General features: G+C 34.3%; 2 protein-coding genes across 4 annotated transcripts; both read right to left on the bottom strand.

The window, feature by feature from the left end:
- Positions 1–5,446: 5,446 nt before the first annotated feature.
- On the bottom strand, positions 5,447–12,080 carry LOC144545344 (Leucine-rich repeat protein kinase family protein). Of its 3 annotated transcripts, none has more exons than XM_078293955.1 (8): positions 11,651–12,080; positions 10,151–11,561; positions 9,514–9,647; positions 8,166–8,406; positions 7,364–7,575; positions 6,991–7,034; positions 6,715–6,826; positions 5,447–6,260 (listed from the first exon to the last, which is right to left on the bottom strand). In XM_078293955.1, the coding sequence occupies exons 2-8, from the start codon at positions 11,493–11,495 to the stop codon at positions 6,027–6,029; spliced, it is 2,322 nt and encodes a 773-aa protein (XP_078150081.1). In that variant the 5' UTR covers positions 11,496–11,561; positions 11,651–12,080; the 3' UTR covers positions 5,447–6,026. The 3 variants fall into 3 exon arrangements, with proteins under 3 accessions (XP_078150081.1, XP_078150064.1, XP_078150073.1); XM_078293938.1 differs by having other exon boundaries at positions 10,151–11,585; positions 11,737–12,080; XM_078293947.1 differs by having other exon boundaries at positions 10,151–11,585; positions 11,968–12,080.
- Positions 12,081–16,942: 4,862 nt separating this feature from the next.
- On the bottom strand, positions 16,943–24,199 carry LOC144545521 (protein NRT1/ PTR FAMILY 4.5-like). Its single transcript, XM_078294090.1, has 5 exons — positions 24,010–24,199; positions 23,534–23,751; positions 21,070–21,510; positions 19,873–20,000; positions 16,943–17,880 (listed from the first exon to the last, which is right to left on the bottom strand). Exons 1-5 carry the CDS (start codon positions 24,095–24,097, stop codon positions 17,016–17,018), a joined length of 1,740 nt encoding a protein of 579 aa, XP_078150216.1. The 5' UTR covers positions 24,098–24,199; the 3' UTR covers positions 16,943–17,015.
- Between the last annotated feature and the right edge of the window lie 3,202 nt (positions 24,200–27,401).

Here is a 27,401-nt window from a genome sequence, read left to right as displayed (position 1 = left end):
CATAATCTAGAAGCTTTCGGATATTCTGTTTCATATTGCGAGTAGTAGAGTCTGTGTTTTTTAATATTTTGTTATTGCAATTCACGCACGAATCACCACCACTGTTCTTAATAGCTAGAGTCTGTGTTCTTTTAATGTTTTTGTTATTGCGTTCACGAATGAGTCACGACCAGTGTTCTAAATAGATAGCTATAATTACACTGTAGTTTTTTTTAGACCATAAAAACTACATTATGGGATAAAAATTTGCTAATTCAGTTACGATTGCTATAGTTGTAATAGCTTACTGCTATTACTGCTACACGCTATGCGCTATTGTTGACCTCTATGTTACATGTGCTTCTTTTTTATTTATTTTTTGTAATTTGCATGAGCTTATGTGCTTTTGTTTCGATTTGTGATGCTACATGGTCCGTTGTACTATGTATGCTAAATCGAACTATGTGCTTCTGTTCTTATTTGTGATTTAGTCGTTTCTTTTATATCGGAAAATATTCAAATAGTAATTCGTCCTTTTGCTTTCTCTTAGTCTAGTATTCACTCGTAAAATTATCGCTTTTCGTTTCAATTAAAAGCTGATTTCGATTATTGGAATATGTAAAAATAATTAAATAGGTAATAACTTCGTTTAAAATTAACTTATCTTCGTCTATTATAATTTGTAATATGAGGTATGAATTATTAAAAGATTTTTTTTCTTATTACATGATTGGAAAAAGTTTAAACTTAAATTAATTGTCATTTAGTTGTTACTTTAATTTTTCAATGTTGATAATGTTGATAATTAGTAAAAAAATATAGAATATAATTTTTTAAAAGAAAAAAAAAAACACTATGTATGATAGCTTCTGCTAGGGGTGGCAACAAATCAAACCGAATCGAACCTACCCTAGTTTGAGTTTGATTTGAATAAGATTCGAATCGAACTGGGTTTGATTTGTTTCGAATCGAACTAATTTCGAATCGAATTAATTGCGAACTACATATTTTTCGAATCGAATTATGAACTAAATTTTTTTTAGTAGCCATAGTTATACTAGTAGTTTATGCATTAATTTTCTTCTCACGGGACAATTCACACAGTTTTTTTTACCTTTAACGAATTCACACTAATGGATTATGAGCTAGTTTATTAACTGTTAGCTACTATAATCCTGCCAACTGAGCATAGACAAGTGCAAGACTAATATCTGCTACATTAACTCTCACAATTGCCACTACGGTACTCAAAAAAGAGCTTCAGTGTGACATCAAAGTATGAAATGAGCGTTTTTAAGTTTAAAAATTATTTATGAAAAAATACACCACAACAAATAATCGTAAAAAGAGAATTAAGTACAATAACTAAAATATGCAATAAAAGTAAAACAAATAATCATACAAGAACTGAGTGTTTTGAGAGTCAAGGAGCGTCGGCTAGGTTAAATTATGACTCTCTATCTTGGGTTCTAATTTCATCAGGTAAATAAACAGCCGATGTTATTATGAGATTCAAACCCATTTCGATCGAACCAGGCCTAGTTTGAATTTGGTTTGAATTAATTTCAAACAGAACCTGATTTGGTTCGTTTCAGTTCAAACTAATTTTGAATCGAATTAACTCGAATCAAATCCGAATCAAACTCAAATCGAATCACGAACTATGAATTTTTTTGCCAGTCCTAACTTCTACTATAACTATGCTATTCGCGATAGTTTTTTTTTAACCTCTCCGCAATAAGACAATAATCACTATTTAGAACCTTGCACACGATATATGGACATACGAGGATAATAACAGGAAACCGAAAAAGGCAAGCAATGTTCAGTTTCACGAGTGTGTATCCTCTGAGATATCTCAACTTTTGCGTGACCGACGTGTCCGGTGCCTATTCGGGGGTGATGTAGGGGGTCAGTATTTGTGTGCTTTGAGATGTGCAGAACGTATTTAAACGGTTGGAATTTTCCATAAAGTCACGCAAAGTTTGAGATATCTCAGAGGATATGAATTCCAGTTTCACTCGAACCGCTTTCTTATTTTGTTCTCGTGTTTCTCTTCCGTATAGGTATCCGTGTTTAATTTCTCATTTACCATGTTGAAACAGAACTAACCTGAAATTTTTTTTTTTGTCATCATTTAAAATAAGAACTAACCTGAAATCGAAGAAGGCAAGCACTGTACAGTTTTGTCATCATTTAAAAAGAAACAGAACTAACATGAAATTTTTTTTTTTTTTTTTTTTTTTGTTCATCGATCAAGAGATACAACTTATTTTGGTTTTCTGATGATGATACATGTTCAACCAAACCAACATATTGCTGCTCGATTACCTTTCAGAAATCAGATCTTTATTCTTTCACCTGCTGCACGAATAGATGCAGCATAATGTACACCAAAAATGTCGGCTACATACTGTTCAAGTTATTGACTCATTGTTAAGCGCTAACTGTTGTCCAACAGCCCAATTGTGATTTTCCCGTAGATTACGACCAAAGCTAGATACGCGAATGCACATGCGATAGATAATATAAATTTAGAGTATAACTGGATGTTTTAAGTTTATCAAACTTTATGTGAAATCAAATCTAAAATTTATTGAATTAGTTTTAAATAATGAATTTAAAACATTAAAATCCGTCTACTTTATAAATAATATGTCTACATGTAAAAATTTTAAACTTTCAAATTAATTTAGTATAAATTGATTATATATTCATTTTTGAATATTTTTTTACCACTTGACTCTATACAAAATTAATTCGAAGATTTAAATTTTTCGAATGTAAAAACATCACTTATAAAGTAGATGGGTTTCAACGGTTTCGATTTGTCATTTAAAGTCAACTCAATAAGTGTTAGAATATTTTTGGAGAATTTTTGTCAAAATAAAACCAAAATATCAGTATATATAATTTTATATTTATTAAATATTATACGTCATAGTATCAATTTAATTATATGACTAACAAAGATCAAAGTTTCGAAAATTAAAGTCATTTATTGGATGTACGGTGCATTTTCTTAAACACGCAGTACCTATATATCCAACAAGAGCATATGCAGGTACATATGCGGTTCACGCGGCTATGTTTTGAAATACTGCTATTAGAAATTGGCTACATGAGCAAGGATTGTTCGTACCGAGCTGGTCAGTGATGCGTCTTGAGTTTGACTTATAGAATTATGTTATTTAAGATTAAATAATGTCATTTGAAATTTGAAGATGGCAAGTATATTTTAGACAGTCAGTTTTATTAATTAACTAATTTTATAGAAGAATTGATTAATTACAGATGTGATAAATAAATTTAACATGAATAAACAAATACAAGAAGCAAGCAAACGAGAAAGAAAAAGAAAAGTGAAGTCAGAAAATCCCGTGGTGCTAGCCTGCTAATGATCGATAATATTGAATTTATTTTTCTTAACAACCATGAACTTGTAACCGTACAAAACACAGTAAATCCCGGAAAATTTATACACAATATAAACCAGAATACCATATACTTCAATTATACTCTAATATTGTCATTATACATGCCTTAAGCTACCTTCATTTACTGTACTGAGAAGAGCCAAATTGGAATTTGAGTTGCAAAGCACAACTTCGAGCTTATATATTTAGCCAGCAGATGATGCGACATTAAAAAGTAAACTGGAAACAATGACCCAGAACTATTGTTAAAGCACGGATAAAATATATAATACATGAAATACATATCTAATTATCTATTTGAACTCCTCTCCTTTTATCTTACAATTGAAGCCGGAGCTGATAGACCTAAATTGCATACATGTTTGATTTGATTTTTATCACAAAAAAACATCAAATATCTTGTATTTTTATATAAAAAAGATAGAATACACCTATAATCAAGTTACTGCATTTGTTTGATTCCAATTTGCAGAAAATGGAGCAAAATGCAGATGTACTAGCCCTTGATGCGGTCGCACTCATCACTTAGACGAATTTGAAGAATTCAGCCTCCAACAGAAGAAAATCCGAGCTTAGTGCAGACGCACGGACCCATGATGCGGCCGCACCCAGTACTTAGCCAATTTCAGAGAGCTTCAGAACAACATCGAAATTTCGAGAGGAGTGCAGATGCACTTAGTCTGAAGAAGTTAAAAAAGGAAAGTTTGGAGCCCGTGTGAACGCAGTGAGGCCGCACTCTGGTTGCATTCAGCCTAAAAACTGCCTTTTCGATGGTTTTTCTATTTCCGACACTCTTGGCCGTGTCCCAAGAGCCAAAATTAGAATGCACAATATAGGGAAACTTGTAGGACAAGTATTTTGTAACTCCCCACATTAATAGGCTCCATAATGGACAGAACTTCGACTATAAAAGGAGTAGAACTTTCTCTTTCAAGGCATCTCTTCATCCATCCATACTTAGCAGAAATTTCTCATCTCTCGGAAGCAAATCAAGGAAGAAGAAAAGAAGTTCTCAACAAATGCAGGCAAGATTAAGGTTCTTCATTTAGAGAAAGGTGTAAACTATTTCTCTATTTAATTTCTCTTTGTTTTAGCCTATCTTTGTAATGAATTTTATGTTAAATACTTGCATCTCCTAGTTTTTCTCTAAGGTTTTAGGTCTTTTAGCATGAACTTGTTTAATTTTATTTTACTCGAATTTTAGTTTTTATTATGATTGTTTGATTTGATGTTAATTTCTATGATTGATTCTTTGTGTTGATGTATGATTTGTACTTGAATTGTAGTATCCCGCTTAAGTTCGATAGAACCGAAGGAGATTTGGATCATATATGATAGTACCAAATTGTGAACACAAATGCCTTAGGATTTGGATTAGAATTGACCAATTTGAAATCTAAACCGAAACTAAATAAATTAGGGTTAGGGTTTGACGAAGGACTTAATCATGAAGTCAAATCCCTAATTAGGATCTCTTGAATTGAATTGAATATTGGTACGAATGACTTAATCGTGAAGTACCGATATCTAAGGCTATGATAGGATAGACTAACGAGAACTTCATGATCTAGATAGCTAGGATGAAAGACTTAATCGTAAAATCCGAACTGTTTAGGCACGTTATTAACTCACAAAAATTACCATTTTTAACATCTTAGGTTAGAAACATCGTCATATTAAACATTAATTTAAACGAACTGAGTAGATAAGATTTGCAAGGGATTGTAGACCGAATACTCATAGATTTCCAAATCTTGAAAGCAACCAGAACTATCTTTTACTTTTCAGTTTTAGTTTAATTGTTACAACCTCCTCTCTTTGGGTATTGAACCCAACAATTAGGAATTTAGAACAAAAATCTCTCAATCAACTTTTACTTTATGAAATTAATCAATAGAGTTAAAAGATTAGTATTTTCCGATATTCCCTGCAATCAACCAATCTTTGAGTATTATGTTTATAAATTTAAAAGTTCAAATAGTATAAAAAAAATCAGCCTAAAACCTTATTCACAAAATACTCAACATGAGCCCACTGGCAAAGGTCAAAATTACAATGCAGTATGTGTACCATCTCTCAACCTAAACCACCATGAATTTTATCCCGAGTATTACATTAGTGTTCTTTTGATTCTGCGATATTCCGATTTGATTGATAAAATATAGAATTCCTTATCTTTTCCATTAGGCAAGACACCACGCTTACCTGTTGCTAAACTTCAGAATAGCATGGATATTCTCCACATACACCTTATACCAACAAAGCATTAGTATCACATGCCCCCTCTCAATAAAAGGGTAAGAAAAAAAAAAAAAAAAAAAATCCAATCCTACAATTTCTCGGCCCTTTTTCGCTACCTAAACAAGGGAAAACAAACAAGGAGGGATTGCTTGGTCCTTTCAATAAGGAGAAGCAGCTCTGAGTGCTAAAATGCGGGCTTACGGGAGCCGGGATGAGGGTGTGACAATTGATGATTTTCTGAGATTTACAAGGGCATCTGAGTATCACTGTACGAGAAGTATATATCATATGCTACTATTTGAGTGTCTCAAGGAACATATTCAGAATTTATAAAGTTCAAAAGACCAAAAATGCAATTTCTCCAAATAATCATGCTTGTGAAGTGACTTCTGACTTCATGTCCCCATCAGCAGCTCCTTGGACCTGTGATGCATATTGCAAGTTCCAGAGCACCTCTTCCACAGAAGGCCGAGAAGAAGCTTCTAGAGACAAGCACTTGGCTACTATGGATATTACTATGGACAGAGATTCTTGTGAACAGGTGGCGAGCACTATCGGGTCTAGTACCTGATCTGCATCTTCATTCTCACTTAGCGACGTAATCTGCAATTTGGGGAATTTCTCTTTTAGCTTCATTTAGTTATACCCTTTTTGTGCAGACTGCCTTGCGAGTGTCCACTTGCAAAACTAAGGATACTGAGGTTTCAAGTGGACCTTACAACAGAGGGTGGATTTAGTAATTTTACAACCAAGAGCTGATATGTAATTGGTTTTTGTGGAAAAATATACAGCAAGCTTTTGGTTGATATCAGTTCACTATAGGATCAACTGGTCATTCCCACTAAGCTATCTCAGCTGACCACTAAGCTATCTGATCTGACCAAATTTAGATAGCTTTTGCTTATTTTATCTTGTTACTTCTCTGTTTCTAGTTATATGATTACAATGTCTAGTCACACAATTGAGGTAAAGCAGAAATACCCTGTTGACGGAAATACTTTTCCTACATATATTACCATGAGAACAGAAATTTAGTGATATCAGAGAAATATCATACCAAAAGGTCTAGATTTGAAAGCTCCCCTCTTCCAAACCTAGGTCCTGTTAGAACTTCAAGTATTATGAGACCAAATGAGTAGACATCATCATCATCCAAATTTCTTGCGATCCTACACAAACAAGAAGGATCAGATATTCAACAATGAAAATGAGTTTATATTTTCTTCATGGTGCTACAAAAAAGTACATATTGTTTTGTCATGGTGAGAAAATTACACCAGAGAAACATAGGTATTAAATAGATGTTTAGTAAACTTGTGTTATAGGAACTCACTCCATTGAAGAATTGGTTTGAATTGGTTGATCCTCCCCCTTTGCCTGAAATTATACAGATTATTCTAGGATTAAAACAAAAAGAATCAAGCTATACTGAAAGGAAAATGCTTAAACTTTCATTTACCTTAGCAAATATAGAATTCTCACTTACACCTCTATCTATTCCTAAGAAAATGCCCAAACTAAACAGAGGAAGTCAATAAGAAACATGACATCTTGGGCATTTTTGAAGAAAATATTGAAAATATAGAATGTGAGAATATTATTTTGTATGGCACTGAAGACACTCATCACTTCCAGGGTCATATGGGTCTTTTGGTATATTCTTTTATTTGTGAAAATAAATTTCCCAAATGGCTACCAATACTAACCTGTCGTTTGTATATCTCTTCAGTAATTATGGATAAACCATAATCGCTTAATTTTGCAACAAAGTGTTCATCTAGCAACACACTGTTCGTCTTCAGCCTGTTGTTAGTAGATCCAGGTATTATACCAGTATGTAGGAAATGCACTGCCTTTGCAATACCAATAAGGACTTGTAAACGATCTGGCCACTTGATAACTTTCTCCAAGCTACTTTCTAGAAGAAAATAAAAGGAAAAAATCAATACAATTTGTTTGCATTATATAGTGCCAAACAGACGATTATCCTACCTGCTCCCTCAGTTAGCATTTAGAGCAGCAAACAATCCCCATTAAACCCAGCTGTGCAATTGAGCCAATAAATAACCCTACAAATCATTGATATACCTTCAGATGTGCAATGCCAAAAGAACGAATTATTGGTACATGATGTACTTGCTGGTACCAGGCCTGGCTTGTGCTTTGCCAGACCCATTAGCCCAAAAGGTATATTTAAGCCACGATCTTAGAATCACCCAGATCTATGCAATTAAATAACAATGTGATAACACTTATAGTGCAAGCCTTAATCAAGACAGTTGGCTTAATTAAACACCGATTCCGACAACTAGAAACATAATTTAAACCAGGTCTGCCATTTAAGTAGCTCTTTGCCCAAAAGTGCCATCCTATAACCCAAATTTTCTCTCAATTTAATCGTAGCTACAGGCAACTTGAGACTTAAGCTTGACCCAATGCTTCTAGTTGTGTAACTGACTATCTACTCAACCATCAGTTCTCAAATCTTTTTTGAATCCTGCACCATACCTGAAAGATAGGAACAAAGAGTTCCGCTAGGCACAAATTCGTAAACAAGAAAAACACGGCTGACATCAGTATCATCAGCTGCACCATCGATGCAGTGTCCCAAGAGACAAACCAAATTTGGGTGGCGGAGCTTTGCAAGTAGATCCAGACGCAGTTTCAGGTTCCGGATTGAATACCTCTTGTACAGAGCCAAGCACCTTATGGCAATATACGTCCCGTTCTCTAATCTCCCCTTGTACAGCTGCAATTTTGCAATATTTTAATAAAGGGACTCTTTTGGCTGGAAAGCATGATACAGAGTTTAGTATGGAAGGAAGGAAAGGGAACAGAATGGAGAGTAGTAGAAAAAGAGAAAAGTACACTCCAATTTTGGTTGAAAAAAAAAGAAACCATAGCTAAGGTAGTTTCACACCATTCATGGACCAACCACTAAAACAGAAAAGGACTTATGCAAGGAAAGATGCATTCCCTATAATCTAAGCAGCAGCTATGAGCTAACATAGCACCAATAACTGTACCAGTTAACATGTCAAGAAAATAAAATAAAATGTTGCAGACAACCATAATGGTAAGGGGCATATTGCCAGCACAAAGATGAGTTAAGGCTATACTCAAAAAAAAAAAAATTAGAATTAGAGAGGGAGAAGAGGGAATGAATGTTAGGGGAGGAGAGGGAAGCAGCAGAGGGGAGGTAAGGGTGACAAAATTTAGTCACCTCCTCTACACCCCAATTTGTAGGAGACAAAAAATGCTCATTTGGATAGTAGAGGAGGTGAAATCTTCTCCGTCCCTCCCTTTTCATGATATTATGGAGCAAGTTACTATTAACCTTCCCTTCCCCTCCACTCCCCTCTTCTTCATCCCCTCTGTAGCCTACCCTAAGAGAAAGACAGGTGCTGTCTGTGGACCAAAAGATCACAAGTGTCGTACGTAACTCATGATATACAGTGCGTGTCTTTAATACAGAAGGGAAAAAGGAAAAGATCATGTCTGTTAGTTTTTCATGTACCCAGACATTTTAATACTGATAGAAGCACTTAGAATAAGTATCATCCATTTGGAGGTTGCTAATCAAGAACAATAAGATCAGGCCATTTCTCACCAGTACCAATGTACCATGGCACTGGTGCATCCCAGTGCCACTGGCCAATTGCAGAGGGTACGAGCTGCCCATCCAACATAAATTTTCTGACTGCTAGAATAAACAACCTTCTTTTCGGATTGTTCTAGCATAATAGCTGAACTTGCTTCTTTAACATATGGCTTTTGTGTATGTATATTGGGGGGTGGGGAGGTATTCTGGAATTCAAAACAGATTATATACGTAAAATAAGTCATCAGTAAGTACCTTGCCAATGGGTCCCTCTCCAATAAAGGACGACCTTTCAAAATTCTTTGTGGCTTCTTTAAGCTCCTCAACAGAGAAAACCCTGTATGTTGGTAATATCTGGGTTCCTAGCTTCACAGATTGAGAAATATACCCTAAAAGTAGGAGAAAAGTTGCAAATATCACACTTAACCAATAACAGAAATTTAAACCTTAACAACAGCACTTACAGGAACAAGCTAGAAAAAATAAAATATATAATAAAGAAAAACATATTTAAGTTGGCATCAACAGGTTGCATAAGTATGAATGAAATATTGTCTGGTACAAACACTTACCAGCATGCATCAATTTATCAATATCCAGTACTGCTATCTTTCTGTAAAAAAATTCTAAGTGTAACAAAAAAAAAAATTGCACATGCAGGATTTTTCTCTGGGACAAAATGATATAATTTAAGGTTTATCATGCTACTTAAATTGCAAACAGGGGCAACTTTAACTCCATTGCAATATCTTGGCAGACAAATACCTAGTTTTCACGCCTTATCTTTTGGTGAAAAGCATATTCTTAAGTATCGAATGAGCAATTACATCAATAAAAATTGTCATGAACAAGCAATACAAGCATATAATACGTTACTTAAAACAACACTTACTTGCATTTGCAAGGAGCTCAGAAGAAAAGCCGGTTGCTGAGTTATCAGATACTGGCTTTTGCAAGAACTTTTGCTCTGATAATGCCCTCTGACAACTCCTACGACAAATTACGAAAAACACAACTGAAAAAAACAAAATCACAAAACATATCCCTCCAATAACCGCAGCCATCACGATCTTCCTAGATTTCACTTTCCCATTCCCCTCGTCGCAATACTTTGGATCATGCTGATCCTGTGAATCCCTGCTGAAACAATTTTCCCCAAGTTTAACAGTTCTCTTGTCTGAATTCGAATTTGAACTCAAACAAGCAGGAACATCTCCAAACAGCCGGTTCATTGACAAATCAACAAAACCTAACTGTGCACCACATGCTAGGTCATCAGAGAGGGACCCGCTAAGCATATTAGACCCCAAATTTAGGTAACTAATGTTCGGTAGAGAAAATAATCCTTCTGGCAAAGCCCCTGTTAAGAAATTAAATGATAAATCAAGGTGCTGGAGCCTATTAAAAGAGGCATATTGTTGCGGAATTTCACCGGTAAAGGAGTTCTTGCTTAGCAATAAGGTCACCAACCCATTAGGCATACCGGGTAGACCTGAATCCAATTCATTAACTCTCAAATCTAACATCTCAAGTTTTTTTAAGCTGCTTAAATCCGGTATTTCACCCGAAAGATAGTTACTTGAGAGGGACAGCTCTGTTAAGGTGGCAACCTTTGAAATTGAATCGGGTATTGTACCGTTAAAACAGTTGCTTTGTAATTGCAGCACAGTCAGGTTTGAGAAGGAGTCTAGCCAATCAGGGATGGACCCATTAAAGTAGTTGTTATCTAGAGTTAGCGTTCGTAGCCCAGTGATTCTTGATATCTTGGGAGCTACCGAACCATAAAGGAAATTGGAGCTCAAATCTAGCACCTCGAGTGCAAGCAACCGGTGGATTTTGTCAGGCAGAGCACCCCAGAGGCCCAGAGAAACAAGGATTAGAACTCTCAAGGTTGTCAGCCTGGTAAGAGTAGTAACAAAAGAATCCATGACAAAGGCTTTAGAGAGGGTCTGATTGGGGATCCCATAGCCTGAAAACCTAACCGGTCGATCGAGCTTGTCCCCGATAATCTTGAGCTCAGTAACAGAACCTCCTTCACATGTAACTGCTAAGGTAGAAGAGGCTTGCGTAAGGCAAATATCATAAGTTTTCTCCCATGAATCCAAAGGTTTGGGGTACTCCAGCTGTCTTCTTACCTGAAGTAGTAACTGTGTCTGTGAGGTCTGTACCTGGTGGGTACTCGGGAATAACAACAACCAGGTTGCGATCACCACTAGGAGGCTCAATTGAGAGGCCATTAGAGTTTCCAAAACTCAATGTCAGCTCAAGTATCGTTGCTATCGTGAAAAGGTAAGCTCACATTCCTGTTTTGCGAGGATGAATTTCAGCTGAAATTTTAAGAAAATGATGAGAAAAGAGGGCAATGCAGCTAATATAGACGAAAAATTGGTACCTAAGTTAAAGATGTCAAACTGCATGCCAAGTTGGGAAAACACAAACAAAGCAATAGCCAATAGGAAGGAAGAATTCGGAAAGTACTGAGTTTAACTTTTCTACTGTGAGATAGTCATGAAATTGCGAGAACTGGGTAATTGTATGACGTCAAGAAGATAAAGGAAGAGATAGGTAGTGCAAAAATAACAGATAAAGATTGAGGAGGAGGGAGGAGAGATTACAATTTTGACAGCCTCTGCCAAATTTTCGGAAAGAAAAATATAAAGAGAGAGTGAGAGAAGATAGATCATTTAAACTGAGCACATTGCGACATACCACCTAAGAGCGGCATCCATCTCTCTCCATTAATGGAGAATGTCAGAGTTAGGAGAGCAACGGTCTCTCTGTGACTGACTGGGTCAATGGGAGTGGGAGCATACTATAATGTCCGAGAGAGCAAAACAAAGAAACGGCCAAAACGGGATATTCATATATTATTCTCTTTTTGCTTTAATCCTTGCACTGTCGAAAATTAGAAGAAGAGTTAAATTGTGTCCCTACGGGTCCCTAAATAGTATACGGTACATAATAAAATGTTAACAAGCCAACAACCAATCTTCTACCGATTAAATTCTGTGAAATTGTGAATTTTATTTTGCGTTTGAGGGAGAGGTTTGATTCCGATCATACTGTAATAATCTTAACTATTACTTTTTTAAGATGTACGCAAAGAATTGTCAAATTGCTTACGGTTTTGTTTTTTTATAAAAAGAGGCAGAACTACAAATCTCGTCAAATTGCTTACGGTTTTGTTTTTTTACTATGTTAATACTTAAATGACGAGGTATATGTGAAAGAGTAATTTTTGCAACACCTCGAGTACTCCGCTCCCAATCTCGTTAACTCCGCAGGTTGATTTGAAGAGGATTTTGAGAGTCGTTTTCAGCAGTCCGTCCCGCCCCGCCCCGTTCCGCTCCCTCCTCCTTCACCCGGTCCACCTCGCCTCACTTTATTTGAGCCGATGATTTCATCTAATGGATCTAGTCATCGCTCGCCGCTCCGCTTCATTCTTTTCGAGCAAGTGCTTCCGTCTAACAGATCTGGCCATCGTTCTTCCATCTATTTCGCCTCACTCCAACCGAACAGGTGCTTCTGTTTGACGGATCTGGCCACCGCTCTTCTCTCCACCTCGACTCTCCGGGTTTGAATGGAGGTGTTGTGAATTCGCTCCACCTCTCCCGTAGTCTACTATATATATATAAATAAGATACATGTTATGGTTGATGGCGATGATGAAGATGATGTATTGATGTTGTCTCTTTCTTTCCTCTCTCTCTTCTTCTTTTTCCTTCTTCCTCTTCTTCTTCCTCTCCCTATCTTGTTGTGTTTTAAAACTGAATAATCAGGCACAAATATAATCTGAGCACGAAGGCTCCTCTGAATCCCCTTGACTCGCTATGATCCAACAACAACACTATTTGTGCTAATGACAAGAAACCATACTGGCTCGCTACCTATCAATCTGAGCACGAGTACAGAAAACCATGTAGGCTCGCTAGCTACCAATCTGAGCATGACAACCCGGAGGCTCATCTTTTTATAATCAGAGCACGGTTTTGTTTTTCTGTTCTTTCTTGTCTAGCTTTATAAAAGGGGGTTCTGTTTGTAATATTTTAAGTACTAGTACGGTTGCTTTATGTATACTTATGTACTAGTACGAACAGATGGATGTAATCAGTTTGTGTCCTGATTAATGAAATACCTACGGGTTATTAATAAAAAAAAAACAAATGACGAGGTATAAATACTTGTGTGATGACGAGCTCGAAAGTATGTCATCATGGTTCTCATTTGAAAGATAAAATTGTGTAGAAGACGTTCGTGATTTTAGATTCGCAAAATTTCTTATAGATCATGAGAAATGTGGACGAGATTGAACAAATAAAATTGAGGGGATAATGGGGGGATGAGAGTGCGGGTACTCATATCATCTCTCTAATAAAAAATAAAAATAAAAAGCTTCCCTCTGGTAGATTTACTGGACGTAAAATTTATTTTTAGAAGTAATAGATCTGAAATGACAGGGTGTATGAGAAAGATTTCAATATTGAAGTAAAATTGTAAGAACTAAGAAGTAAAGGGTGAAAACTGAAAAGCGATTCTGGATAACGACAGTCGGAAGACGTTGGTCGCTGGTGCCTGGCATCATTTCACCTAGAGTAACTCCAATTTTAAGTTTAGATCTGGACCGTTAGAACTGTTTTGGCACGAATATTAAAGGTCCCGTGCATTCCACCTTGCACCGAATTGGTCCCGATTCTGATTGTACAGTCCGGATCTAAACTCAAAATTTGTGCTACTTCAGTGGGTTCGGACTTGAATACTTGGAGCGGTTTGCGGCGTTTGCCTCTTTTAAATTGTGACCACAGAGAATGACCGTTATACCCCCTTATTCGATCTGCTGTTTCGTAAACTTGGCAGCCAGAGTAGTGCTCATTTAATTTTAACTTAAGATCTGATTACAGTGTCAGGACATAAAAATGTGCACGAGAAATCATAAATAGTAGGAGCTGGATTTGAAATTTCGGCCGCCAAGTTAGATGAAATCATGAAAGACAACCAGAGCCCAGAAGGACCAAGTCTCCATATTCCGACAACCAACTTGTACTACCATTTACTTTTCCTTTGGCAAAGGCTAAAGATCCTTCATTTTTTGTAATGAAAGCCAAGGAAAGTTTGTCAATTAGCAGGAAAAAAAATTGTACTAAATCATCTAAAACGTTAGTATGCTACTAATCATCTAAATCGATTTGCCATGGACATTCATTTATGAGTATTTATGGACTCATTCATCTATAAACTTGCAACAATTTGGTGACAATCATTTTGGTTAATTAATTTTGGGCTCACTTAACTAACGAACATGCATCGCATCGTCCATCCGCAAATGTCATTTTTTGTTTTTTGATTCAAAACACGTAGGTGCACAAATAGAGGTGGAGAGAGTAAGAGTCAATAGAAATCAATTAATTTTCAAAAAATTTCAAAATTTTTGTATTTATACATAGTTTTCTTTATAATTTAGAGTAAAATGGTACGAATACTGTAAATTAACCCTCATTCGTAGCATAAAAAATTTATATGATTGACCTCCATTTACGATTGACCCCCATAGTCAGGAAGTCTGGCTCCACCCTGTGCACAAATATCAATGTTAACTATATTGATGCAAGTCGTTTTGAACAAGCAAAATCATCATCTTAAAACATTAGCAAGGCTAATTATTCGATTTTTTTTAGCAAAATATTATCAAATATCAGCGTAATGAATTGTGTGTTATGTTTTTTTTTTAAAATTAATTCGAATTCCTTAGCAACAAATTATTTGATAATTTTGAAAGTATTTTTAAATCAAATAAAAAAATAAAATAATAAAAGTTCAAAACGGGTTTATTGAAAACGAGGAGGGTTCAAATGCCTTCACCATACCTCTATTTTTAAAACATTAATAACTTAAAATTTAAATCATAAACGTCAAAATAAAATAGTTAGATATGATCTATATTATTTTATCTATGTGCTCATAAAAAATTATCACATTTCGGTTTTGTTTTTATGTAAATCAATAAGTTGAAAAATCAATGTCTAAAAATTATCCACATTAGTATTTTATTACAAGCTCTTGATGACAACCAAAATAAAGTTGAAATATTATAATTTTTGGAACTTGTATATCTAAAATGATGTAGATCATATTCAACGGTTTTATTTTGACTTTTAAGTTTTAAATTTTGAGTTATTGAAGTTTTGAAAAATGAAGGCATGATGGAGAAACAAAAAAATGGAGGCATTTGAACCCTCTCATAGAAAATATAGATAGTCTACCCATTAAAATTAAATTCATTAAAAATATATACTTTGATGACTACATAAAGAATTGTTTAATTCAAACATGAAAAGTTCATAATCATTCCATAAATGATTAAATATATTATAAGCTTCTTATTTTTTTATACTCATCATACTTATAATTTTTTTTCTTTTTTCTAAAATGTTGATTTCACACTAAGATTGTTTTTTCTTTAAATTGTTAAACCCCTATGACTATGACGAAGAGACTATCTTTTTTAGTACAATGTCGTAAATGAAGAAAATACTGTAATTATAATGGAGAAAATTTAAAGTAAATCCATTAAAAAAAAAAAAAAAAAACCTAACAACTTTCTCATCAAAATTTTAATATTGGGTATATCCTCCTTGAAACTCACAAGTACCTCATGTTTCACCCTTGTATGATTTACTCATGCAAATGTTTGTTAAAATAAATTAAACTCATTATACACCTTTGCCTTTCACCCTTGGGTCGAGTTGCTCACAAATGATCGTAATCAGCCCATTTAACCTACGCGTTCATATAAAAAATTAAAATAAAGGTAAAAAAAGTTCAGCCCATTCAAGGTGCCAGGCAGTCTGTCAGATCCCAATCAGGTATTCTCACTGCTCACTCTTTTTCCCATGTGCTGTGCTTGCTTCTGCTACCCCAACGTACCGTTGAATCTTTTTCCTGAGGCAAGTCCTCTGGCAAGTTCTGATGCTTCAATTAAAAAGGGGTAGAGATTGCATAAAAAATGAGTAAAAATTTGGAAGGGAAAGAAGGTGGTCGTTGGCTGCTTCCCAGAAATCAGAAATTCCAAAGTTATACTTCAAAAAAAAAAAAAAAAAAATTCCAAAGTTATTTTACCGTCATATTTTTTAGATCTGCATGCCCGGAGACCAGAAACCACTTTGTAAGGTTGGTTAAATGCGAATTGAAATTCGCCATTACGTTGCACAAGAAACGAGCTACATTTATTTTAGGAAAATGTTTTAGCTTCACTTTAATTGTTGCAGAATAATTCAACTCCAAGCAATATTTATTATCAGAATACTCTTGTTTTATCTAATAAATTATGGGGTCCGGTGTGTTTCTATAGAAACGTCTATGATTAGATAGAATCTCACGCCACATTACTGGGCGTAACTAGAAAATTTGAATAAGAGAGGCTAATCTACAAAATATAGTATGTGAAAAAGACAAAAATAGTTTAGTTAGTGGGAATTGAACTCATAACCTTGCACATTTGTTATTTTACGAAGAAAGCTAGATTATATAAAATTTCAAAAAACTAAAAAATTTAATTAAATTTAAATATACATAATTAAAAATTTTAAAATCATAAAATTACTTAGCACCCTGACATATACATAAATCCGCTCCAAACCACTAACATATACATAAATCCGCCCCAAACCACATAAAAGATACATACATATACGTACATGATCCATTATCTATTTTATTATTTAGTTTGGTTTCACACCCGTAACAGGACAAAGTAGTCTCCATTAAATAGCCCCCAAATCTTCGCCCTCCAAAGATTTGTTTCTGTTTGAGGCCACAAACCTCGGATCATTTCTATACACATACCTATGGGCCCAAAATGTATAATTCAAGAACGAAATAAGCCCAATAACAGATAACAACCAATAAAACCTATCCAGGTGGCTTTTATTCAAATTAGCCCCTTCCATCCACCCTTTCTTTCCATTTCCATCCCTGGTAACTTTGTTCACCAATTCTATCAAGAAGCTCCCCAACCAGGCTGTTAAACCATGCATGCAATAAAAATAAGAGGTCCCTGTAGACTTGGTTCCAACAGAGGCCTCACTATAGAAGAACTCCAGGAGACCCACAAAAGAAGTCACATCTATAATGCCAACAAGAAAGAATTGGATCACTAGCCAAAATACCGACATTGGCACGCCCGTACCAACATCCATCAAACCGTGCTCTTCGGCCAGTTTCCTTCGCTTCATCTCCACCAGAGAAGCAACAAAAGCAGCCAATGCTGCAAATGCAAAGCCGACACCAATACGTTGCAAATGGGTGATGCCACCTTTATAGCCGGTCAATTTTCGTAAAAATGGGACTATGAACCGGTCGTAAATTACAAGGGTCGACATCTGAAAGATGACCGGGATTATGTTGAGGGTTGCAGTGGAGATTTTGATTTTGCCAAGCCGGTTGTCCATTGTACCACCTTGTTGTACAGACAGGGTTAAGATAAGGTAAAAAGGGAGGTATCCAAATACCGAACTAATAAAGATCGGGAGCAATCGGATTAAAATCTTGGTTTCTTCGATTTGGTTGGTATTGCAGAAGGACCAAGCTCCTTTCTCTCCATTTTCAATTGAAGCTTTGTCCAGAAATCTATCAGCAAAAAAAAAAAAAACACTGTTATTTTATGAAAAAAATGAACAAAGATAGTACTTATAACTAAAACCAAGTTATAGGTTGACGGACTATTTTTTTTCCTTTTTTTTGGAGTTCAAGCTCTACAAATATTATATGGAGAAATTTACTGATCATATCTAAAAATATACTGAGTTTTGGCTTGAAGATGGTATTAGCCGAGGACTTCGGGCTAGAAGATTTTAAGGCTCGGAGCGAGAGAAAAAATTGGACTCTTTATATATATAATTTTTTATTTGATATGTCAATAGATAAATGTTTATAAAAAAAATTTAGACCCTTTGTATATATATATATACAAAGTTTAGGCTCTAATATTTTTATTTATTTTTAATATATAAAGATTAAATTTTTTAATATATACAAACTAATTTTTTTTTGGGGCCTCCTTGGATCTTGGAGCTTGGGGCCATCGCCTGGGTGCCCTACAACAGTGCCGGGCCTGCCAAAGAGCATTATTACTATTTTAACAAAGAAAATAAATTTTTAAATCATCATCTAGGGGTTTTATCCAAACGGCTTTGGGCAAAGTCTCATCGAAAGCCAAATCGTTTCATCTGCATCAAAATTTGTACAGACATTTAGATTCAAAGTGCTATTTAAATTTATCAAGTTTTAAATATATTTGCACGAATGTCAATGTAAATCGAACGTTTAAGCTTAACTTTGTCTAAAGCCCTTTGAACCATGGTTTGGAAACTCGGTATCGATCGGGTTCAATCCGAGTTTTACCGAGTCTCGCGCCCATGCGATTTTTTCATCAAAACTCAGTTGAATAAGTGTTTGACTCAGTCGAGTTATCTGATTTTCAAGCCGAGTCAGTCCAAGTCAATCCGAGTCAGCCCGAGTTAGGCCAAGTCAAACCCAAGTCAGGCCGAGTCCTATTATTTTACTTTTTTTTCCTGATAGTTGTTAATCTATGATTTCAAATCACAAAAAAAAAAAATCAAATTATGCAAACATAATTTGAACTAGAAAAAAAAAATTACCACATACCTTGTCAAGATTATCCAACAGTCAATGTAATCTTATTTTTTATGCATAAATTATAGCTAGCTTGCATAAGATAATTAGTGAATTATTTGAGTATAATGTGTTTTATTTGTTCTATTTATATTATATTATATAATTAGTGAATTATTTGAGTATAATCTTTTGTCTACATAGTTTATTTACAAATTTTTTTTTTAACAATTCTTATATTTTGACCGTTTTTTTTTTCCTACCACCCGAATAATCAGATTTCAGATTCCGCCACGTTCGCACTGTGGATCTGCGGACGGATCGCCAACCCGTTCGCAAAATGGATCTGCGGACTGACCCGCTCGCACCCTGACCCGCTCGCATGACCCGTTCGCACGGTGGATCTGCGCACCGACTCGTGGATCTGTGCACTGACACTCTCGCTTTGACCCGCTCGCGTCATGACCCGCTCGAGTGACCCGTTCGCATTGTGGATCTGCGAACCGACCCGTGACCCGTCCGCAGATCCACGGTGCGAATGTGGCGGAATCTGAATTCCGATTTTTCGGATGGTATTCATTTAATTCTGATTTTTGAGGGTGGTAGGAAAAAAAAAACGGATATTTTGACTACAAATTAAATAAGCTTATGTCAAAAAAATCCAAGTTTCCAATCTGATTTTTCTGATTGTAGCCGATTCATCCGATTTCAATTCCACGGTCAAATATTCGATTTCAATTGCGATTCCGAGTTCCAGAATCATGCTTTGAACAAAACCCAATCCACTTAATAACTGTCAGAGAATTAAATGATACTACCTTTGACATGAGTTCCGAATTAAATGATTTGTGCAGCCGATAATATATTAGCATCATCAATTATCACAACTGTCAGAGAACTAATTAATTGTCTTCCACATAATCCAGTATACGTTCATGATCATGACAGCAAAAAGGAAAATTGCAGGGAGTAGACAAGTAAACTTACTTTAGTCCCTTTGTTCTTGAGAGGCCTTCCTCACTGTTACCATCTCTATCAGCAGCATATTGATGTGGTTCTTGTTTTGAACTTTCAGGAAAGGGAAGTTTTCTCTTTTTACATGCAATTACGAACACCTACATGTGAAAGGTTATACATCTGCATTTTAAAAAAGTTGGGCTCCATAATTTAGACAGAATTTCATGTATATATCCTTCAAAAATTACAAATTTAGGTATTTCCTCTTCAAAAATTCTACAATAACATATTTATCTTCTTGAATTACAATAACTCACATATTTACCGGTGCTTTAAATAGTGTTTTTTTTTACCAATATAGCAGTGTTCTAAATTACAATTACTCACATATGGTGGCACAATAGCATTCCGACCTTAAAAGTTATAGCGCTATCGGCTGTTTTTGGCGCTATAGCTAGCTATAGCTTTTTTTTTAGACTTTCTGCGGTGACGCGATAATCTCTATTTAGAACCTTGATATTTACGCAATAAAATTTTAATATAATATCAAAAACTTTGGTTAATCATGTTTAATATTTCAAAAACTATAATTCAGAAAATAGGTAGCAAAAAAAAAAACCGGTACTCTATTTAGGAATGAAAGACAGAAGAGAAGAGAAAGGAGCAAATTTCGTCTATATTTTATTGATTACGTGTTTAATTATAGTTTTTAAAAAGTGAATAAGACTAACCTGATTTGTGTGATATATTTAATATAAGTTAAAATTGTATTGGATAATTTTTTGAGTTATTGTAATTTAGGAGGATAAATATATTATTGTAGATTTTGAAAGAGAAAATACTTTAAATTTTGTAGTTTGTAAAATTGCCCCACAATTTGTAGTGAACTAATATTACCTGTGTACTAGACTCCATTGTACAAATTTTTTTATTGAACTAAACTCCTTTATATTGTTTTAAAAAATTCAATGTGCTTGTACATCTTTTTGTTGTTTTTTTTTTTCCATGTAGTGTTTTATCTTTTTTGTTAATGAACTTTTAATAGGCTAAGCCTACTCCTTAGGAAAAAAAATATTACCCATGTATCTCAAAATTGTGTGATTTCCCAGCTTAGACTCCAAGTCACTGATTTACATGTATTGGAAAGTGAACTAATAGCACTACATATTACATATCTATGAATCTGAAGAACTTACAAATTTAACATAATTCAAACAAACATGTTACCTGCAAAATTCTGGTAAGTGGGCTTCCAGACGGAATCTGATTGCGGTAAAATGGGAGACCGGAAGCCACAATCACCAGTCCAGCCAAGACGAGAAGAGCGCAAACAGCAAAGCCGACATCAAACCCCCTGTTGTTTTCAATCCAGACCACCACAATTAATCCGGTGAAGGCTCCTAGGGATACTGAAAATGTGTACCAATTGAAATAGCTGATTTTCGCATGCACCTCTTTTGGGTCATCTGCATCAAATTGGTCACCCCCAAGCGAGGCAATCGAAGCACGGAGGCAGCCATCACCCAATGTGATTATGTAGAGGCTGGTGAAGAAGAGAGCAGCGTTCGAGCCGTCAATCGCTTTGCAGTTGTTTGGTATCCGATCAATGTTGCATGACGGTGGACGTAGTGAGGGGAGGTGTGCTTGTAAGGCAAGCAGTCCATATCCCTGTAGTTGTTAAATTGATGAATTAGATAATAAGAATGTGCATCTTGGAAAAAAAAAAATGTCTTAGTTTTAGCTTGAGTTGCAGAAGTAGCTTGTAAAACTAACTAAGTTTAGTGTAATTCAATAGTTAGTTAGAGACTTAAATCGCCTGAAATGTTCTGTTGCTACAATAGATTTGTGGCATTGGATACTTGGATGGCAACAACTTTTTTGACGGGAGGCATTAGAAATTTTGCGGAAAACAAATTAACAACATAATTTGCAGACATTAATCACATAATCCACTAAGAAATGCCAAGTAATTATTCTCTGAAGGTGTTATAATGAAATGATTAAATATCAACAAATTATAAGTTCAAATATTAAATAGTCTATGCTCTCCATTTTGGATAAAAGACGAAAATTAAACTGTAAGCGTGCCTGTGTAAAATTGGACATGAAGATTTTTTTTTTTTTTGGAAACGTGTATTTAGAAAACTCAAAATTTCATTCGATAAATTTGTTATTTGGATGCCATAAATGATTACATATTTAACTTTTTTATTTGTAGTTGTTAGTCTTCTTCAATTCATATATATATATTTTTTATTTATCAAATGAACTATAGTTCATAAAAAATTAGCAAACAAGATTTTCATCAACTCATTTATGCTGTTGTTGTTGGCCCGGTCCGTTAGAGAATCAGATAGTGATCCCTATTTGTTTTATGAGGAGGGTTCAAATGCCTCCATGTTTTTGTGTCTCCATCATGCCTCCATTTCTCTCCATCATTTTCAAAGTTCAAACAGTCGATCCGAACCGCTCAACCTAACCTCCATACTAAAATATGTTTGGAGACCAAATTTTATATTTTTAGGAATTTTTTTACTATTTTTTAGATAGGTATAAAATCAGTAAATCTGAACCATCTAAAAACAGTATTTTTGTACCTATCTAGAAAAATAGTAAAAAAATTTCTAAAAATATAAAATTTGGTCTCCAAACATATTTTAGTATGGAGGTTGGGTTGAGCGGTTCGGATCGACTGTTTGAACTTTGAAAATGATGGAGAAAGATGGAGGCATGATGGAGGCACACAAACATGGAGGCATTTGAACCCTCCTCTTGTTTTATTCGGCAGTTAATGGGTTAAATCTTTTGAATGAAGTAACATAACATATATTCGTTGCTACATTTAATTACAGCTTGTCATAATCATTCCATTTTTCCTTTATTTCTTTCGATTAATTGTGTGAACTAAAAGATCTTGCTAGTCGTTGGATAACTTTTTTTTTTTTTTTTTTTTATCAAATATAAGTAAGCTAAACGAAAACTTATTCCAATTAGCAGAAATTCCTCAAGCAATATTGGGGCCAAATAATTATCCAAATTTCATTTCTAAATATTATTTCAATATATTCCGTTGGACGAGATTACCGATAATAATTTGGACGAATGATAAACCCTGAACTATTGTAGTCGACCATTAATTCTTCATGCCCTAAAAAGTGATTAGGGATTATAATTTGGATGAGATCTCTATTGTTTTTTGTGCGTGGAGGACAGAATACATTTACAGACAGTTTCCTATGATTTGAATAATATAATTGATTATTTTGATACTACCCGAATCTTTATTGAATTTGTTTTGTTCCAATAATTTTGCTGTGCTAAATGCAAGGCAAAAAACACGGAGATCGAAAGCGGATCAATTGAATTGAAGGGATAGGTGACCAACCTTCTATAAATTGGCTAAAATTAATTCATTATACAAGCATTAATTTTATCATTTTCAAATGTCCTATGATAATTGATAAGGCTCTATCTAAATATCTAATCAACCTAACATGAATAAAATATAATATATTTACTCGATAGTAGGAATCAATCGGTGTCGTCAGCCATTAAGACTTGACTGGACCAATAGTTTGCCTACAAACTAAAATATCTACTTGCATCATTGACTAGAGAGGATAATTAAAATGCTGACAAATCCTTTTAAAAAAAAATTAAAACAAAAATAAATAAATAAATAAAGAATTACCAGGATCTCCAAGGGACCAAAAATGAGGATGGTGTTGAAACGCCTGATGTAAGAGTCAGAGATGAAAGCACCAACTAAAGAGAACATAGATATAGCACCGATGAAGTTGGTGACGGTGGTCGACGACTTTGCAACTCCCATGTGCAACGTGCCGCGCAGATATACCACCAAGTTCAGCATGTTTGCGATGTTCGCCGTGTTGGAGAGCCATACCAAAGCTATTACAAATAGCAAGGTTTAATTGCTGTATATTAATTATAAATGATCAATTGTTGCTTCCTCGGAAGAAAAAAAAATCTCTGTTTCAATAAGATATAGATAACTAAACATCAAAGGGAAGTAACAGTGGCTAAATGTTTTAAATATAAAATCTGTTATATACCAGGACAACATATGAACAAAAAGGGTATCAAATCAAGAAAGTTGCAAGTTAAGGTTACTGCAAAAGAATCAGAGAGAAAGAGAAAGAGGAGTACTATGGAGAAAAAGGGTAGCCTTAACTCCACCGTGCTTGGTTTTGTCAACTGGATCCCCTCTCCAACTCACAAGACCTTCAACTGACATGTTGTGTTCTCTGAGTTAACTAACTGATAAACTTGGCTTTCTCTTTTAAATGGTATTACATAGGACTCAGAATGTTAACGTTACAACCAACTAAGCAGAGAAGTAGCGCTGTTTTAACAGCGGAAAAGGAGACCAGTATGCTGCCAACAACTCTGTGACAAAACTTTCATCAACTTTTTATTGACTATTTAGCGACAGCCTCCACATCAGTTTTAATCAAGGTTCTAAATAGTGGGAAGCATACAAAGAAAGCTATAGCGAAAGCTATGCTACATAGCGTTTTTTTATTTTTATAAAAATTATATCATATATTTGTACTAAATATCAACACTATCTAAGTCTTATAGAACAATAAATAATATCAAATTGATTAAAAAATTATAATATTCATATTAAACCAATACAAAGTCCAAATTGCGACTCAAAATATCCATAGTAATACTAATATCATAAACTATTGATATTTTTTTATTCAAAATATATTCAACATCATGACATAATCTATCTTTTTTTTATTTAAATTTCAAAATAACTTAGATATCATGACATAATTAACTATCTTAATCAATTCAAAATATTTAAACTATTATATAGTAAGTATCATTTTGTTACTTAAAGAAATATCTTAATATATTCAATCTAAGCCTTTATTTAAAGTCCATATAAATTGAAAAGGAAAAAAAAAACAACATGTTGCATAGCTTGCTGTAGCTTCCTTATTTTGATTTCGTTTGATGGATCTCTCATTAAATATTTAATAGTTTAATATAAAGCTTAGTACGTTAATTGCAAAAAAAAAAATCATGGTTAAAATCCAATCTGAGTATTTATTTAAAGTCCATATAAATTGAAAAGGAAAATAAAAACAACTCATGTTGCATAGCGGGCGCTATTTGCGCTACATGCTATGCGCTATAGCGGACCGCTATAGCACCCGTAGCTCAAATAGCGCGTTATTATGTCATAGCTTAGCGTTTATGGTCCAAAAACGATATAGCGCCGCTATTTAGAATACTGATTTTAATTAAGAGGCAATGGCAGTAATTTTCAATTAGAAAACTAATTAAAGAGGAAATTGTTATTGAATCAATGCAAGCCATTTTGTAATTTAAATTGTTTAGTAAAAATTATCCAGTAGCCTCGATCTATCATGGATATATAAAGTAAAATTAAGGCACTCAAAGGAGGAGTAGTTGCTCTGTCTTTTATTCCACTTTTACATCATTTTTTTTTTCAGATTCCGTGGTCTGAATACTTTTAAGTTTCCTTTCGTTCTTATATATTCTGCACGTTGCTATGGTTTTTGAAAAAAAATGAAGACTTTTAATATGAAAAAAAGAGCTTTATTATATACATAATTATGTTGATTTCTCAGAAGGGTATAGTCCAAAACCATGCCAAATTTTTATTATAATTGAGGTATATTAATTTTATCATTTATTTTTAATTTTCTGCATAATCTTTTTATGAAGATAGACAGATAGCGATATGGAAAAGGGGATATATATCTTCTTGTCCTTCACATATTATAATCATTCAATGACAACAACATAGTTTGAATTATGTGTTCCATTAGTAATTACTTGACAAGTTCTGTTGACTAACTAAAAGAATAAGACATGCTAGTTGCAATCGTAACAATATATCAATTACAGACATTTTTGTTTTTGTGGAGAAGGACAGTTATTCTCGGTGCAACGCAATTGATTAGAGTTCAGTCATTAATCTTGGTCATCCTATCAAATATTATAATTAGTTTAAATTCTAATTATAATAAGAAAGCATTATTTAATAAATTGATTCATCACAAAATTATTTTTATACATTATCATTCACTTCAGGAAGAGAAGTGCTAACTATTGTCTAGAAAATGAGAATTAACATTTAGTCTAGTGCCACTGTCAAAACTTTTCAAAAAAACATTTAGTCTAGTGATAAAGATATTGCTCTCCATGTGAGATGTTGCATGTTGAAAATTCAGATGAAAGAATCCTTGTAATATTAAATAGTTGTGTGGATTGACCTTCAACTTTTATATAATTTTAGTAATAATTAGTAAAAATGTAAAATAGTTTTCATCTTAAATACATACCCCAGCAATAGATTATGCGTCTCTTTGAATCTACCTAGGGGCGGAATCACTATCCTGCTAGTCTGTTTCAATCTGCTAGTGCGGTTTATGACATCGCAACTCGACGGATGTGTGTTCGATTTCAATTTATAGGATACTTAGCGAGCTCCACTTAACCTAACTAGGTGGATTTTTATTAATGGGCTCCACTGTATCACCAGAAAAAAAAATATATATATATATATATCTCTCAGTTACGTGATCAAATTCGATTTGATACCCGATCTAAAGGGTTCAAATTTGCGCTGAAATTATTGCGGACAAACGGTTTAAATTTAAGGAGCGGATTAAAATTTGTTTGCACGAATTTCAATATGAATTGAACGGTTTACATCAAACACCAAATCAAATATAATCCAATGTACATTAAAAATCCCTCACTCGATATATAAAGAGCTGCAAAAATTATTTCCAGCAGCTGTACCACGCAATTAGCGCATGCGTTTTCTCAACTTAAGATTTTTGTGGTATTCTGTTTGATGGGCTGCAATCTTTCTAGTTCTACAATTTTTCAGATTATAAATTCTGGACTTTTATTTTTTAAATTATAAATAAAGCTATTGCTAAAAAAAAGCTAATTTCTTCATTAAAAGAAATAAAAAAAAAAACGGCTCTTTGTTACACGTGCATTAATGAGAGTGGTATGTTAAAAAATTAGCCTGTCCCCAGGTACCTTAGGTGTAATTTTAACAAAACGGATGGTTCAGATTAATTTTAGTGGGGCCAAACTCCTATTTGGTGCCTATTGAAATTATAGGAGGACTGCTTTGAAATTTGTGCCAAGTTAAAAGAACGGTCCGGATCTATTACTTGCACCTCAGGACCTGGGGTGATACGGGAAATACAGCACGTCTACTTCGTATGCTTTTCTCAGCTCCTGATATCTTTTGAAGAATCGATCCAGAATGACAGTGCTGTTAAATTGCAGTGCCATGTAATATAATTATAGAGCGGCTTTGCTCATTCTTTCCTAAGAAGTGGACTCTAATAAAATGGGGGTTGCATAAAAAATATATACAATGGAACAATTTTGAAACAAAAGGAATTGATTTATTTATACATTCATAAATATATTTACAGTTGCAATCTTTTTCCTATGTCACATACTCACAGTATGGATTTTTTTTAAATAGAATTAGTTTTAATTATTTTAACAAAACCAGCCTTGAACGA

This window comes from Carex rostrata, chromosome 2, assembly GCF_964058835.1.
Source record: "Carex rostrata chromosome 2, lpCarRost1.2, whole genome shotgun sequence".
Lineage (NCBI taxonomy): Eukaryota > Viridiplantae > Streptophyta > Magnoliopsida > Poales > Cyperaceae > Carex > Carex rostrata.
Note: the sequence above shows the minus strand (reverse complement) of the source record. Positions and strands in the feature narration are given on the sequence as shown.

What these genes read in the sequence shown, in the direction of transcription:
- LOC144545344 (XM_078293955.1), bottom strand. Translation starts at nt 11,495, where the DNA reads ATGGCCTCTCAATTGAGCCTCCTAGTGGTGATCGCAACCTGGTTGTTG. An exon ending in AAGAGATATACAAACGACAG is followed by an intron (nt 7,035 to 7,363) that starts GTTAGTATTGGT and finishes GTATAATTTCAG; the next exon opens with GCAAAGGGGGAGGATCAACC. An exon ending in TTTCAAATCTAGACCTTTTG is followed by an intron (nt 6,261 to 6,714) that starts GTATGATATTTC and finishes CCCAAATTGCAG; the next exon opens with ATTACGTCGCTAAGTGAGAA.
- LOC144545521 (XM_078294090.1), bottom strand. Translation starts at nt 24,097, where the DNA reads ATGTCAGTTGAAGGTCTTGTGAGTTGGAGAGGGGATCCAGTTGACAAA. An exon ending in TTGGTCCCTTGGAGATCCTG is followed by an intron (nt 21,511 to 23,533) that starts GTAATTCTTTAT and finishes TAACAACTACAG; the next exon opens with GGATATGGACTGCTTGCCTT. An exon ending in TCAAGAACAAAGGGACTAAA is followed by an intron (nt 17,881 to 19,872) that starts GTAAGTTTACTT and finishes TTTTGCTGATAG; the next exon opens with ATTTCTGGACAAAGCTTCAA.